This window comes from Pteropus medius, unplaced genomic scaffold (genome assembly GCF_902729225.1).
Source record: "Pteropus medius unplaced genomic scaffold, Ma_sr-lr_union100, whole genome shotgun sequence".
Lineage (NCBI taxonomy): Eukaryota > Metazoa > Chordata > Mammalia > Chiroptera > Pteropodidae > Pteropus > Pteropus medius.
This window is the reverse complement of record NW_024354550.1, coordinates 2107540-2123568: the sequence shown is the minus strand read 5'-3', so window position 1 is coordinate 2123568 and position 16029 is coordinate 2107540. Positions and strand designations below refer to the sequence as shown.

The 16029-nt window shown below is 37.1% G+C and overlaps 1 protein-coding gene across 1 annotated transcript in view; it reads right to left on the bottom strand.

Moving 5' to 3' along the window:
- Positions 1–1348: 1348 nt before the first annotated feature.
- MED12L (mediator complex subunit 12L) overlaps positions 1349–16029 on the bottom strand; it is a 315454-nt gene continuing 300773 nt past the window's right edge. Inside the window, 2 exon segments of the mRNA XM_039855087.1 lie at positions 1349–2527; positions 5037–5118. Coding sequence (XP_039711021.1) covers positions 2475–2527; positions 5037–5118 — 135 coding nt within the window. The 3' untranslated portion in view covers positions 1349–2474.

Genomic DNA, 16029 nt, shown 5'->3' with positions numbered 1-16029 from the left:
ACTCTATTTCAAAGTCTTACCTTTAAGGGGAATGGGGTTTTCCATTTATCCTAAGATAATTTCCTTTCTACTTACGAAGCAAATTACCAGGTTCTGTTAAAGGATAGGGTTCCCCTTGTGATCATTTAATGCAAATTAATGCAGCTGCTAAAAAAGGAAAAAACCACAAAACCTCAGGATAGAGGATGAAGTGGGAGTTAATATGATAAGACTAGATTAAAATTTCCAGTTGCCTTCTTTATAATGCTCAGGGGGAAACCAGCTTCAGGTTTTCCCTCAACTTCCACAGAAGCTTTGAATTATAGGGCCTTACAAAGGAGACTTAGCTTCCTCACCTAAAAACGGGACACAACAACAACGAAGGCATATCCTACAGCTTTCTTGTGCAAAATGATTAATAAATTAATTTCGCTAACTTCTTCAAAATATAAAGTGCATACAAATGCTATGCAATTATAACACTCATTCTTGAAACAGTATTACTGCTGTTTGCAATATTGAGCTACAAAAATATATAGTTCAAACTGAAAACTGACATTTCAAGTACCAATAATTCTTGATAAGAAATAAAACAATCAGGATGGAACATGACTCACTCACTAGGCACAACATTCACAATTCGGTTGTTTTGCCAAGGCAGTCATTATATGGATATATTACTTAGAAGAAAAATAACTTCATGGACTCTGATTCTTGAGAGGGGGCGGTGGCGGGGGGTGGGGGGGGGAAACACCCTGATATACAAAACCAGCTGAAATGTAAAGATCCATCTTCTGAAAGCAGATAGAATATGTTCATTTAGTGAAAAGATTGGTTTTTAATGTTTTGGCAAAGTCTTTTCCAGCCCAGAGTAAACACAAAATGAGCAGGCTGGAGTGAAATAGTTTCACAGTGTACAAAGCAGTTCACATGGTTGCTGCCACAGCAAAGTAAGCGGACATGTATTTGAGGTCATTTGCATGAGTCAAACTTTGCAATGAATAACTCACCTAGGAAGATATAAATTATTTATATAATGATTTGCAAAAGAAATGATCTATTAAAGTTGTACTAGCTACACTTTAAAAAAAGTAGTTCTACATGGTTTGCTCATTGTAGACAAATCTATTCACAGTATGCGCAACTATATTACATGTAAAATCATATGGCAAAAGAAAACGAAATAACACAGAACATGGGAAAATATCCCCCACATGTTTTAAAATGCCCTGCAATTTTCACATTCAAAATTTTATGCATCTAAGTCTAAAAAAATATTATATGGAATACTCTTAAGTTACACAAACTGATAATAATTTACTGTATTTTTTACTCTAATAGGAGCAAATTACCACATACTTGAACAAAGTTAAAATAGTTACTATTTCTTTATAATAAATTTGATGTATAATTTACTTTACTTGTGCTTTTTGCACCAATTTATAAATACAGCATATGTAATACACAACCAAGACTGACACCAACATTAAGAATTAAATTCAAAATAGCAAATACTTACCATACAAAATAAACAGTAAATACATCTTTTATGAAAACCAGAGGCTTCTGGACTTGGGAGCCAGAGCCTCTGGAAACCATGTCAAGTTTGAGCACTGTGGAACCTCGAGCCAGCTACGAGATTTTTTTTTCTCAAGTTGGCATAAGGCTCAGGAGAACCAAAACTGGACAGAGCCATTTTTTGCCAAACCTGTCAATAAATTACCAGAACAATTCTACTGTTGTTGTTTCGGGTCTTTAGAATCTACATGTTGTACCTTCATGAAGACTGGTCAATGATCTTGCCACCGAAAATGAATCTGAGCACAGCTACTTCTTCCCACATGTCTTAGGGTGGCTCTCATAGAAGTCTTGGTTTAAGTTCTTGGTCTAAGCAATTTAAATACTAAGCAACAATCTGTTTCAGCACCTTTTGACCACAACAAAAGCAAAGAAAACGCCTACCTAAATAAGAACAAAGTTTATAAAGTGCTTATGAAATTACAAACATTTCAAATTAGAGTGATGCAAATAAATGTCCATTTCACCATCACAGGTGAATGCAGAATAAATGGGCTGCTTTCCTGCCAAGATCTGACATGCCTTTCAAATCAGTAGTTTGGTCCGGCAGTTTGCAAAAAAAATTTTTAAAAGTCTTCATTGTTAGTGAATATATAAATATTTTAAATCCACCATAATTCACTGAGATTCAAAAAAATGCATCAGTAGCTAAAGGCCTGCTACAATCTCTTCCTGGAGTAGGCCAGCTTAATCCACGTTTTTAAACCTACTTTAAAGTTGAACGCAACAAAACCAAACCACACCTCCTCCTTTGCTTTTTGTTAAAACACTTTTGTATGAAAAGTAGCATAAAATATAGGAAAACTTCAAAGAAAGGAAAGAACAAAGGGACATTTCTAAAGATGACTAATGCATTAAATTTGATTTTCTATTTTTCAGTGCAAACATAAAAATTCATGTCTTGTCCTCTTCCAGATTCAGAAGTGTGAAGGATGCCCATAGGGAGTCACTCCTTGCTGTGGCTGGTTACCTAATAAGAAAATAAATTCAAATAAATTGCAGATGCAAAATTATGCCACAGATAGATACTATCCTCTTGTCACTGCTCTCTGTACCAGACTGAGGAATAAGGGAACGGACTGGCCACGGGGTACAATGCTGGCTTAGAGACCCAAGTGGCAGAATGTAAACACTGCAGCTGAATTCATTCTGCAGAGGGGCCAGCTCGACATCAGAGACCCACAACTGCCAGCACAAGACTGAGAATGAACTGAGAAACAACTCAATACTAACAAACAAAAGGACTATAAGAATCATGAAACATTTGAAGTGCTCAAAATTTTTATGAAAGCATACCAGAAATTCTACTTTAGCACTGAAATTATAAGAGGCGAAGTAGCTTGAACCTGCACAATTTTCTGCAAATGGTCAAAACATGTACAAGAGAGGACTGTGCAAGTGTATATGCGTGTGTAAGAGCAGCTATGTACGTGTTGACTCAAGTGTGAGCCTATGCATATATCCACATCTGTGCATGCACACATACACACAGGAAAAATAAAGAAGAGTCAGTAGGTACTAAAAAAGACAGGATTAGAAAGAGCTGCTGCTTGTGCAACTCTGGTGGGACTATTCAAATCTCGAGGCCCCATTCGCATGGGCTGTGATAATAAAGCAGCCCTCTGCAGTTGTGCAGTGGGCAGCTCAGCTTCACTGCCATTATTCAACAAAGGCTGGCATAACTGCTAATATCAGGCAGCAGAGTATACACAGGCATACCTCGGATAGATTGCAGGTTTAGTTCCAGACCACCGCAATAGAGTGAGCCGCTATAGATTTGCTGGTGGAGCGTCCTGCCTTCAATTTGTAAAAAATGCAACACCTGTGAAGTGCAATAAAGCTAAGTGCAATAAAAGGTGGTATGCCTGTACCGTGGTTAAGAGTGCGGTCTGGAAAAAGACTGAGTTCAAGTCCCAGCTCTGTCTCTTAACGTTAGCTGAATAACCTTGGGCAAATGAGTCAATGTGCCTGGTCATCTATACTATGGGAACAGTAATAATATCTCATCTCATGGGGTGGTTTAGGAATTAAGTGAATACATGTAAAATCAAAGTGTGCCTGGGTATAAGAAAGTGCTCTATAAATGACGGCTTAAAAAAAAAAAGCTGCCTTTCGTGAGCTCCGGGTAACAGGAAACAAGAGTAGATAGGCTTCCTAAATAAGTACCACTACATAAAAATCACAGGTACACATTTCTAAATTCTAGAAAAAAAATCTAAAATATAAACACATTATGTCGGCTTTAAAGTTCTATTCTTTAGCTATGGGGAAATGTGAACTCTGGAATTAAATGAAACAATGAAATTTTAACATTTGTTTCATAGACCACACACCTATTAAACAGTAATTGGAAAATAAGATTGAGTTACAAGATTTAACTGAAATTAAATGAGGCTGTGTGAGGAAAACATTTTTAAAAGAGAAAAGATCTTGGTTACACCCTGTAGAGACACAAGGTGCAAGAGGGTATTCCTTCTGACAGGAAATCAACCCAGACAGCAGGCAGGCAGAAAGTAAGACTGAAACCAAGCTGCCCCTCAGTCACAGACTGACCCCTTCCCTCATGGCACCCTATCAGTCGCACAACTGCCTTCAGTACTACCTGCTTCTGTCCTCCAGAAGCATGTAATCTGAGACCAGGAGAAACTGCTACCCTCATTCCTCACTTCATGGATGAAAAATTACAGGATCCAGATAATGGTGGCAGAGTTGGCACCAGAATTTAGGTCTCCTGACTTCCAGGCCAATGTTCTTTGCATCACAGGGGGCTGGCTCCCATTTCTAGAAGAATTTCCTATCCTGTGACTCAAGCACAGGGGTGATTCAATTCACAGACCCACACTGCTGGCTGGCATCTAGGTGAGGCAGGTTGCAATGGGTTGGGGATGTGCACTCGGGAGAGATAGTACAACTAAAAAAAAAAAAAAAAATCACACCACACAGCAGGTAAGATTATTGGGGAAGAATACTGCCCTGCCATGATGCCTATAATGTTACAGGTTTTGATTTGAGTTATCCAGAAGGGGAAGATTGTGCAGTGGTAAGAGCAGTTACAGCCCTAGTGACCAAGAGACAGGTCTAATGCTGGCCCCTCTCTACCTACAGTCTTTGGGAGACCACCGAAACTCCTTCAGCACTACACTTGAGGGCATCAGCTGAGTTGTTCTCTGAACCTTCCACTTTTATAAAAAGGGCACCTGCAGGTCCACAGGGGTCCCTCAAATGATAAGCAACACTTCCAGGTTCAGATGGAAGCAAGAGGTAAAAAACATCTTCACTGGAAAAAAAAAAAATTAGTTTTTTTCTAAGAAAAGCAGCATTCAGACTAAAACAAAATGGGAACACCTTGGGCTAAACCAAAGCTGAAATGATACCGAGGAAGGCAGTGCAGTCTTTGAGGAGCCACCATTGTGTTTTGCTTACTTGCTTCTTTTTAGTTTCCGGTGAGCCATGTGCTGGGGTGCTGGAGGGGTACTTACTAGAAAGCTGCTTCTGGAGCTGCCGTACCAGGGCGGCCGTCTGTTGCTGCTGCTGGGTCTGCTGCAAACCTTGCCTGGGAAACTGTAATTGTGACAGGAGAAAGAGGGAAGTCAGCCCATGGTGCCCATCACAGATGACAGCAGAGACTGGTTCCTGGGGTCAATCTGTAATGTACTTTACTTCAGGACAAAGGTCACGGCCAGTGTGTGTTTGTTAATTTTTATCTACACCCTGGTGTACATCTGATGAACATCTGGATCTGGAGTGCTTGATCCATTTAAAACCCACTCTCCAAGTTACTTGGCATTTATTTGAAGAGTCCTGATCAAGGAGTCCACACTCCAGTGGTGCCCCAGTGGTTCAAATATCCTCGTTATTTCTCTGTTCACCAATTGGCTAATTAGCATCACCATATTACAAACCATTTTCATTGGCAAAATGAAAGCTCTCTGATGGGGGGGTGGATTTACTCAAGCAGAGGCCCTGCCTTGCTTGAAGGGAGATAAGAATGTCCTGAGGCAGAACAGTGCCCTAAGGTCTAGGACTCTTTGGGGATTATGAGCTCCCACTTGTTGGGAGGATGAAGGTCAGTTGACCCCACTCTGTGTTGTGGCTGGAGGTAGGGTGAGCCTATTGAGGCACCGAGGAGGCGCTCGCTTCTAGGGTCATGTAAGTGCAGGCATATGTGCCCTGGTTCTCTCCAATAAGTTGACACAAGAAATTGTGGTGGTCTTTCTACAGAGAAAAAAATTCACCTGGTAAGAGCAAAATTATTTTTGATTAAAGTAACTGGTAGTGATTTTTTTCCCTTTAACCTTCAAATTTAATACTGTCACGCTCTTCCTTTTCTTTCTTCCATTCTCTCCCTCTCCCCCTTCTTTCTGCCTGGCTTATTGTCATAAAAGTGTTCTGCTACACGGCTATCTTAATCACATACACATCAGAACTGTGCCATTTCTCACCCCCACAGACACATTTCCTACCCACCGGGTGCTGTGCTCAACAGGTCTCCTGTATTGAGTGTGGCAACCCTAAGCCTTCCGACTTCTGGTTAGGTAGTGGGGACAGCCAGGAGATTGCAGGGTCTGAGCAGAGTGAAGTTGGGAGGGAGCAAAGCTTTGGTTTTTTGCCAATTTCCTTCATAAGGGGTCTCAGCTGATGAACACATCTCTCTGTGGGAAGGCCACAGCTCCTGCCAGGGGCTCTCTCCATTTCTCTCCCTCTTCTTGCCCCATAGGGCCAAGAGGTAGTAACTACTTCTAGCCCTAGGCATTTCATCATTCCTAGTTAGTTTCCCTTAACCCTGGCCATACTTCTGTAAATAGCCTTCAAAAAAAAAAAAAAAAAAAACCAAAACGCAAAAAACAAAAAACATTACCCAATATGAGTGAAACATGTATTTCCTTTTCAGAGCTTGCCAATATGGCTGAAAACAGCCCAGGATTATAGGTAGGGTAGCCTGATTTAGCAAATGAAAATACAGAACGCCCAATTAAACGTCAATTCAGATAAACAACAATTTTTTTTTTTTTAGTTCTAAGTATGTCCCAAATGTTGCATAGAACAAATACCACATTTAGTGTAAGTTGTTGTTTACTTAAAATTCAAATTTACTGGGGTCCTGTATTTTTATCTGGCAACCTGAATACAGGGCATTACTGGGTTTATTCTTTTAAAAGTTTTAGTATTTGGCACGATACTTGTCTCAATGGTTTTCCTCCTACTAGACCGTGAGTGACTTAAGGATAAAGACTTGGGCTTATCTACTAATGTATCCCTAAGTATCCAGCAGTGCTAGGCACACAGCGGGTGCTAGGCAAAAAATGAACAGAATGACTAACTCTGAAGTGCCTTCAATTTCCAAACCTTCCCAATCACAAGAAAGGTCCACCTCCACTAATGTTATTGTTTTCCCTGACACGAAAAGGAAACTAACAGCTTGCCATTTTTTTCTATTGCCCAAATCAAGAGAGAAAAAGAAAACAAAAATCCATTTTTCATTGATTTGAAAATGTTGATAAAATAATGAAGTGGTTTTCCTATTCAGTAGTTTCTGCTTATTTGGAAATATTACTCTATTTAACACAAACTAATATGGTTCTATATGCTAGGCAGTGTTTTAGACATTATATGTATACTTTAGCCCATTTAACCCTGATGTGGTAATACCCATCCTCAACGTCTTATATAAAATCCTGCAGCAGATGTGTTTTGGAATTCAGTAATACACATATAACTTACTATGAAACATTCACAATATTTCACAGACTGATCAAGGTCTAAGACAGTACTCCATAACTGAATATTTTAAATTTCTGCAGCAAAACACATGAATAGTGATGTCAAGGAAAATAAATTAAAAGAGCTTCATGTCCATTCAGGTCGGGTTTAGCTGTTCAATGAGTTATAAATAACAGGTGTTTGAATTTGGGAAGTGAACATAAAGAGCTATTATTCTCACTTTACAGATTGAGGAAACTGAGGTTAGTCACTTAGTTCACGATCCCTGTAAGCACTGGGGCTGGAATTCAGACTAAACTTTCTGGGTCCAGAGCTGATGACCTTAAATATAATCTAGTGCTAGACTTAATTGGAAATATTAGCTTCCAAATATTATTTATAAATAATCATAAATTCTAAATGGTTGACTGCAAAGATGTCTAATCTTATCAGCTGATTAAGGTACGGAATACAAAAACACGACATTTATTTTTTCATTCAACAAATACTTAGCTGCCCTCTTTACGTTCATTTAAAGTCTGCTTCAAATAGAGTAATTTGTAGAATGAAGCACTATAGTGATCTCCTCAGATTCTATATTTTGAGGAGCCAAGGCAGTAATTAGGTATCTGGGAAGCTAGTGTGCATGTGGGGGCAGGGGGGCTCGTGTACAGGTACATTTGTGGGTCTGTATGTATGCTGGGGAATGGTGGGTGGTCTGCCAAGTGGCCTTATGAGACAGTAGCCCCAGGGGCACCCTAAGACTCTACTGGCATATCTATAAGGTCAAAAACCGTTTTCATAATAATACTTAGAAATTATTTGCTTTTTCTACTAGTTTAATGCAGTTTTTAGTCTACATATGTATGATATTGCAACAAAGCGAACATCTTTTTAACTCAGACACTAAAGAATTTTTCAAAATGTAAAACGATGTCATTCTTCTAATTTTTATTTTGAAATATATACCTACTTTTCATAAAGTTATTTCTGTTAATATGTAATGAGTTGTAGAATTACCAAATATTGTTAATATTTGTTTTAATTTCTAATACAGTAAATATTGACAGACACACAAAAGCTCTCCAGGTCCACAATTTTTTGAATGTGAAGGGTTCTGAGGCCATGAAATTTAAGACCAACTTCCTTAGGCTGACCAGGAGGAAGTGGTGGGATGGATCCACCATCTACAGTCTTCTTAGTTGTAGTGTTTTACTACATCTGTTTCTCTCAAGACCACCTGATATTAATTTTAACTTGCTTAATTTGCATATGAATATGAGCAGGTAAGGGACCCCATGTGCAATTTCCCTGGGCCCTGGAATACCGACTGCCAGAGAAAGAAAGGGTGTCACCAACCCCCTCAACAGAAATCTCTCGCTACTGAGCATTTCAAATCAAGTCACTGAACTCCTCCTGCAAAAAACTAAACCTTGTTATGTAGCTGAGGAAGCAAACAACCATCAGGGAAAGTTGTAAGGGTCACCCTCCTAGGTCAGACATCCTGAATTAGAATTTGTGGGGTGAATGTGCTAAAAATCTGTATTTCTAAATGGTTCCCCAGGTGGTCTGATGCTTGGCTAGATTTTGGAGTCATCCCTGTAGTCAGCTGGAACTTTTAAGTTACCAAAACATGTCAATAAATAGGTCATTTGAGGCTTAGCAGAGGTCCTACAAATCACAATCTATGTATGTTTAATTTCCCCTGCTTAAATGAAGAGGGAAAGGTTTCTCTGGACTCTATCCATCCAGGAGATGATCATGGCCTCTCTCCCTTCTGTGCCTGTACAGATATTAATCCTCCTTCTGGAATACCCTTCTTCCTCTTTATCCTTCCCTGCACTCTCTTAAAAAACAACCCAGCCTTCAAAAATCAGCTCAAGTTGTCACCCACTCCCTTAGGCATTTAAAGAGTGAATCTCTGCTCTTGTATCCTTTGCACTGTGTAGATGCCTTTATTATTAAACATGGTGAAACATGACAATTGCTTCTCTCTCTAGCATTCTGTATTTTGAGCTTCTTTGGGGCAGGAGCTGTGCCTGGCTCCTTCTGCAACCACAAGACAGAGCACAGAGCTTGACAGTATCAGTCAGGTGTAACAGGCCAACAAGGCGTAGCCACTCTCCAGTAAACATGTTCTCTGCTGAAGTAAAAAAAAAATACATTAAAATGTATTTTGATGTATTCCAACTGATCCCTAAATGTCTGTTCTGACAACACATATTTATTCAAGAACATTAATTTTTTTCTGCTCAATCATTACTAAGGGAAAAATACATCACTAAGTAGTAAAAATTTCTACTTAAATAAATGTCATTGAATCTTTTTTTGTCTCTCTTGACTTCTTTGGGCTTGTCCTTTCAGAGCAGAAGCAGACACCGACTCATCATACTCAGCAGCACGGCTGATTCAGTTAGTGATGGACCTAGCTGGTTTAGGGCGTCTTGTCTTCTTAAACTATGTTTTTCTTTATTTATGGATAACGTGTGGAAGTTTTTTCCTTAATTGCTGTGACATTCAACAGATCACTCAACAATACTTATCCAGATCAAGGCACTTTTCTGGGTTCAGGGACACAAGAGTGAGTAAAACACTGTGCCTGCCTCCTGGCAGCTGGGAGGTTGTTGCTAGAGCAAACCAACTACTGGTGAGATCACTACTGAGCACCTGGACACAAATACACTTGCAGGTTGGTACCCTCAGAGACCAGCAGCCGATGGACTTCAGAGTAGTTAGTATGCATTTATTTGCAAGTTAAGAAACAATTTGCATGCACTCATATTTTTTCAATCTGCATACCATCAGTTTAGTGAAAAAAATATATATCAAATGCATCTGTCCTGTGAACAAAAATCTCCCAAAAATATCTTCCCTGACTTCCTTTTATAAACGTTACATCGCCTTTATCTTCAAAAAGAAAAAATAAAATCCAAATTTGTGCAAAGAAAGGCAACGTGGCACGATAAATTTCCCTGGACCTAATTTCTTGCATTTGAAAAGGAGAATAATATTATCTGGCTACTTTTAAATTCCAGAAGCACTCCGAAAAATTTTTCAATTTCTTTGAAGGGAACATAAGATTTTTGAGGAAGATTATACAGCAATTTTACATGTGATTATTGACTAAAAGTTAATGCAATAGTTTAAATAACTATTGCTGCCATTATGCATATTTTTATAAGACATGTATTCAATGTAATATGACACTGACACAAAGATGAGCCAATTTAAAAAGCCAACGTTTTAAAGTTTTTGGTTAGCACACAACTAGGAGAGCCTGAGTTTAAGATGAAAAAAAAATGACAAAGCAGGATGGGGTAAACAGTATTTTCTTAAAAGTGGGAAGCAGCTTTAAAGGAAACCACAGTCTGTTAATATATTTAGCTAAGAGTTAATTTAACTGTCATAATTCATAAGATTTAAAAGTATCTTTCAAGTCAAGAACTATAATTTAGGCCGAAACTAGAGAGGTCAAATATAATTTTTCAGCAAGGGCATCTAGTCTTCCTTTCCAGATGCTCTTCTTTCACAGAAGAGTGACTTAAGTAAACAAATGACGACACAGGCGTTGATATAAGCCAACATGAGTTTTTCTTACACTTTCTTGTAAGCTTTGTAAACATGAGTTTTTCTTACACTTTCTTGCTCTTTTCAGAGAAAATTGTTTTTTGATGGGCTTTTTGAAAAAGCGCCCAATTTCTGTTCCAAGTTAGTTTTGACTACTAGATACACTTTTTATAGGAGTGACCAACCTGCCTGCGTAGGTGTTGATGATCACTGTCCCACATGTCCCAGCTGCTCCTGTCAACAGGGGGAAAGACTGACAAGTGAATAGTCAGAAAGCAGTGAATCGGACCCACTGCCTTTCATGGCCCACTGTATGCAACCTCTCCCATCAAGGCTTCCCAAGCTTCTCACACTATTCTTGACCTCTGTTATGGGTGTAATTATGCTCCCCCCAAAAGATATGGCGGCATCCTAATGCCCAGCACCTCAGAATGTGACGTTATTTGGAGATAGGGTCTTTACAGAAATCATCAAGTTAAAGTGAGGTCATTAGGGTGGGACCTGATCCAATGTGACCGGTATCCTTATTAAAAAAAAAGGGAAATTTGAACATAAACACACATATAGTGAGTGCATGATGAAAAGATGAAGGCAGAGATCAGCGTGATGTTTCTGTGAGCCAAGAAATGCCAAAGACTGCCAGCAAATCACCAGAAGCTAGGGGAAAGGCACTGAACAGATTTCTCTCTCAATACCCTCAGAAGGAACCAACTCTGCTGACACCCTGATCTGCTGTTTAAGCCACCCAGTGAGTGGTACTTTGTTACAGCAACTTTAGCAAACTAATACAACCTTTGTAGCTCTTCTACTCTTTTCCATTGGTAGTTCTGTTCTTCATATTTGGCACTTCATTTGTGTCTACATAGGCTCTGGCAGAGTGCTGGTCTCCACTGCACATACTGAATAAGCGCTTGCTGAATTAAATTGTTAAAGTCATCAGATAGATAGTGGCAGGGTAAGTCACGGGGAGGGTGGTGGCTATGTTACCACTACCGCTTCTCCCCTGAAACTGTATGAATCAGAACTGGAAATGAGTCAGAGCTGGCTTCTCTCCATCAGCTGGCTTAGCTTACTGCTTTGTTTCTAGCAAGGAAAGAAACAAAGAACGAAGAGCACTGGCCAGTAACAAGAACTGGATCTGCTGGAGATGTTTATAATAAAAATAAATAAATATATTAGATGAATATAATAAAACTTAGTGGGATAAGGAACAATACCAAAAGATAAAAAGAAATATAAAATTTTTCTTAATATTGCTGAGGTTTTGTGCGATTGCTGTTCTAAAGATATACAACTAAAGTTAACTTTTTTGCTATACTTCTACTTTCTTTTATTGTGAGAAGACCCAAAAAAGAGGAATAGAACAAGTATCAAAATATCCTTAGAAGTACTATTTTTGAAATTAGGAACAATCTACATGTTCAACAGTAGGTAGGGCGGTTAAGCAAATAATAGCAGAGCAACACAATGGAGTGACTTTACAGCTACCGAAAATTATAAACATGTGACTACATTAATAAACTTAAAAGTATATGTAAACATGTGTGCTAAATAAAACCATGCTTTAAAAAAACTAATAACAATAATGTAAAAACCAAGATCACTGACCATTCTTTTAACTTCTAATTCTAAAATTATCTGAAATCTACCACTCTAAGTGATATTTTAAATTTCCTAGACCATCTTAAGACTTATGCCATGTACAATATTTCTGCCTTGGCAAAAATAATTGCTGCCTCGGTTGCAATACAGTGCTCTAAATATCAAAATAAGACATTGTGCTTCTCAAGGTAGCTTTTAAAGAGACTTCAGCTTAAAAAAAAAAAAAAGAAAAAAAAAGCCGTAAAAAGCCTACTGTAGATTTTATAGATCTATTGAGATTGTTGTAATGGAATTTTTTGTTTCTCTGGAATTCTCTCCCATGAATACAATAGGGAAAATCTGACACAACTGCTCAATCCCTGGGATAAAAATATTTTAAGATAGTGAGTGAAATATGAACTAGTGCATTAGAAAACTTCAATATTGTCTTAGAAGTCAATACTGAATAAATCTGACATATTCTTCACACATAATAAATGTATTAAATATTTATAAAACTATGAGATGAGTAGAAAGATGTTGAATTCCCTTAATATTAGGTATATTTCAATTCTAGTGAAACATGGGGATAGAGTCTCCTTTAAATTCTGCATAACCTTATCCTCTGCTTCAAATTATAATTGAGAAGTTTAAAGACAAATCCTGCCCCAGCCTTATAAATTTAACTTTGTGAAAGAATCAAATGTTTCTTTTTTTAATCTCACCCAAAATAACTATTATATTTCAGGCACCTGATATTAATATTCATCTGTGGTTATATAGCACGATTCTTCCTAAAAAAAAATTAAAAAAAAAAACCCTTGATTTTATACCTTTAATATTTTATATATTTCCCACATATTACATTACAAACTAACTAAAGTCATGGTTAATAATCGGTAGATGAAAAGCCAAAGAGAAAGATTATGAAGATACTGTTAATGTCTGCTTAACTGCAGATGTCAATCCTATTCAAGTTTTTTTGTTAAAATTATTAACTATTTTATAAGGACGTGTGCCTACAAATTAAAGTCAACATTTTAAAAAAAGTAAAACTCACGCAGTCTTATTTGGCAGTCATACATTTGTGTGATTAAACAGATATTTTAAATACAAAAAAAACCAGATTAAATATAAATAAATTTAAATATGTAGGTTAAATGTACATACAGATTTTATTTGTGAGCCACATATATGTGCATATTTCATATGTAAGATATTTACTTACGTATATGAATCAAAAGTTAAAAAAGCTAAAAATTATATTATACTATTATACACTCAAAAGTAATAAAAGCAGTCCTACATTAACTGTGTTTTTTTGTTAAAGTAGGTATAATATAACTATTTCCTTATTAGCAACAACTAACCAAAGAAGTTATGATTCTCAAATTAATGAGTTCCTTCTAAGTGTTCATTTATAAATTTGCATTAAATCTCTGAAAAGGTACAATTATATTACAGTTAATTCCCCCAGTTCCTTAAATAATCTGTGCTGCTAACATGAGCATTACAGCATAAGAAGTGTTTGTTTTAAATTAGAAAGAAAAAAAGGCTAAAAATTTGCCAGATCAACATCAAATATTCCAAATAGTCAACATGACAAAATTTGTGTTTCTTAGCTTTCTGTCAAAATACTGCCAGAATGTTTTGTTGTACACAGAAACCAGAAAAAGGAGGACAACCTTAAGCTTTTTTTTGCTGCCTCATATACTAATAAACCTAGTAGAAAGTGAATTATTAAATTGCCAAATTTAACCTAATTGAAGCCATATACAACTCCAGAATACTGGGTAAAGTTTAGTCTTCTCGGTAGCTGCACATTTTAAAATCAAAGAGTCAAATGTTAGGCTTCATATTTAAAACACAACTTAGGAATAGACAGACAAATGAGAAAGAAGGGAAAGCTCTTTCCTAAAATAAAATATCAACTGCTAATGCAGGAAAAAATTAGAGTTGCAAAACGTCATTTTCCCCCTACCACAGTAAAAGCAGACTTAGGCAAGAATAACTTAATATACGCTAACAGTAGTGGGTGAAGTCTAAGAAGTAAACGGACAATTAGATTATATCAAACACTCCCATGAGTTATTTATTAATTACAAAAGGAAAATCAATAACTGTTAACAAATCCATCAGATCACCTAAATGCAGCAATTAAAATAATATCATCAATAATGTATATCCTAATGTAATACACTGAGAAAGACTCATCACCTGCCCAAATTCATAAACTGAATCTAATTCAGAGGAAATGCCAGACAAATCAAATTAAGCAACATTCAACAAAATCCTAGACACCTGAAAAATATCAATGTCATGAAGACCAAAGGGGGGAAAAAAAGGCTGCAGAATTGTTCAAGATTAAAGGGGAGTAACATACATGGAAGCTAAATACAAAATGTGATCCTAGCCCAAGAAAAAACCTACAATAAAGGACAACATTGACACAACTGGCGCAATTTGCAAAAGGTGTATAGATTGTAGTATTCCATTAATATTACCAATTTCCTGATTTTAATAATTGTACCAAGTTTCTGTAAGAGAATATCCTGTTCTCGCAAAAACAAACTGAACTATTTGGAGTAAAGGGGCATGAGTCTGCAACTTACTCAAGTGTACAGATGAAAAAAATAATGTGTGTGTGTACGTATTTATAGAGAGAATAATAAAGTAAATGTGGCAAATGTTAATAATTAGTGAATCTGGGTGAAGTGTTGATGGCAATTCTTTGTATTATTCTTGCAACTCTTCTCATAGTTTGAAAGTATTTCAAAATAAAAAGTTATATCTTGTTCTTAGGAGAGACGTTAGAGTCAGCTAGCAGTTTCCCATCCAAAGGATTCTCTTTCACATTTTTAAGTAAGTCAGCCAATCCCTGCTAATATACCTCTGATTATAAAGAAGGTAGGCAGCCTGTGAATGTTTATATATTGCCTCTATTTGAAAAACATTTTGAAGGTGCATTATAGTAATGTCACAAACACATTAAAAAAAAAAATCAGAGCTAAAAAACTAGATCCATGATACAGAAGAATTTCTTTGAAAATGGAGACCAAACTAGCCAAGGCAGAGGCTTGTCCAATGTACCTAATGTCTCATTCCAGCTGACCAGGTTCCCTTACCAGTCCTATTTGGGCATTTTCAGTCCTTTTCCACCTACCTCTACTCTGATTCCTCCTAATGCACTACAGCCATGGCCATGTTGTTCCTTCTTTACTACAAGTTGTGAAACCAACCACATTTCAAATCTTGTCCTGAAAAGAGACTACACTAGAGCTTCCCCAAGTGTAAGACGTGTACAGTAGCCCGCTCATCTTGGGTAGTTCTCATGTACACCACACATGGTGTGGAGTTACCTTTACAGTAAGTGTTTATTTTTACAGATATTTCCAATATGTAGCAAGTGATGTAACCACTGATGATAGTGATAAAATGTTCCTTCTTAGAATACATTCATTTAAGTAAACAGAAAAAGAGGCAGTTTAAAAAAAAATAGTAAAAAAGCAGAGATATGGTGCCTGCAAAAGTAAAGGCTGTTCTAAATTACTGAAGTTTACAAAATATTCACTGATGCTCTGCATACAACATTTCAAATTTTGATTTACGAAGCTAGAGAAGTAA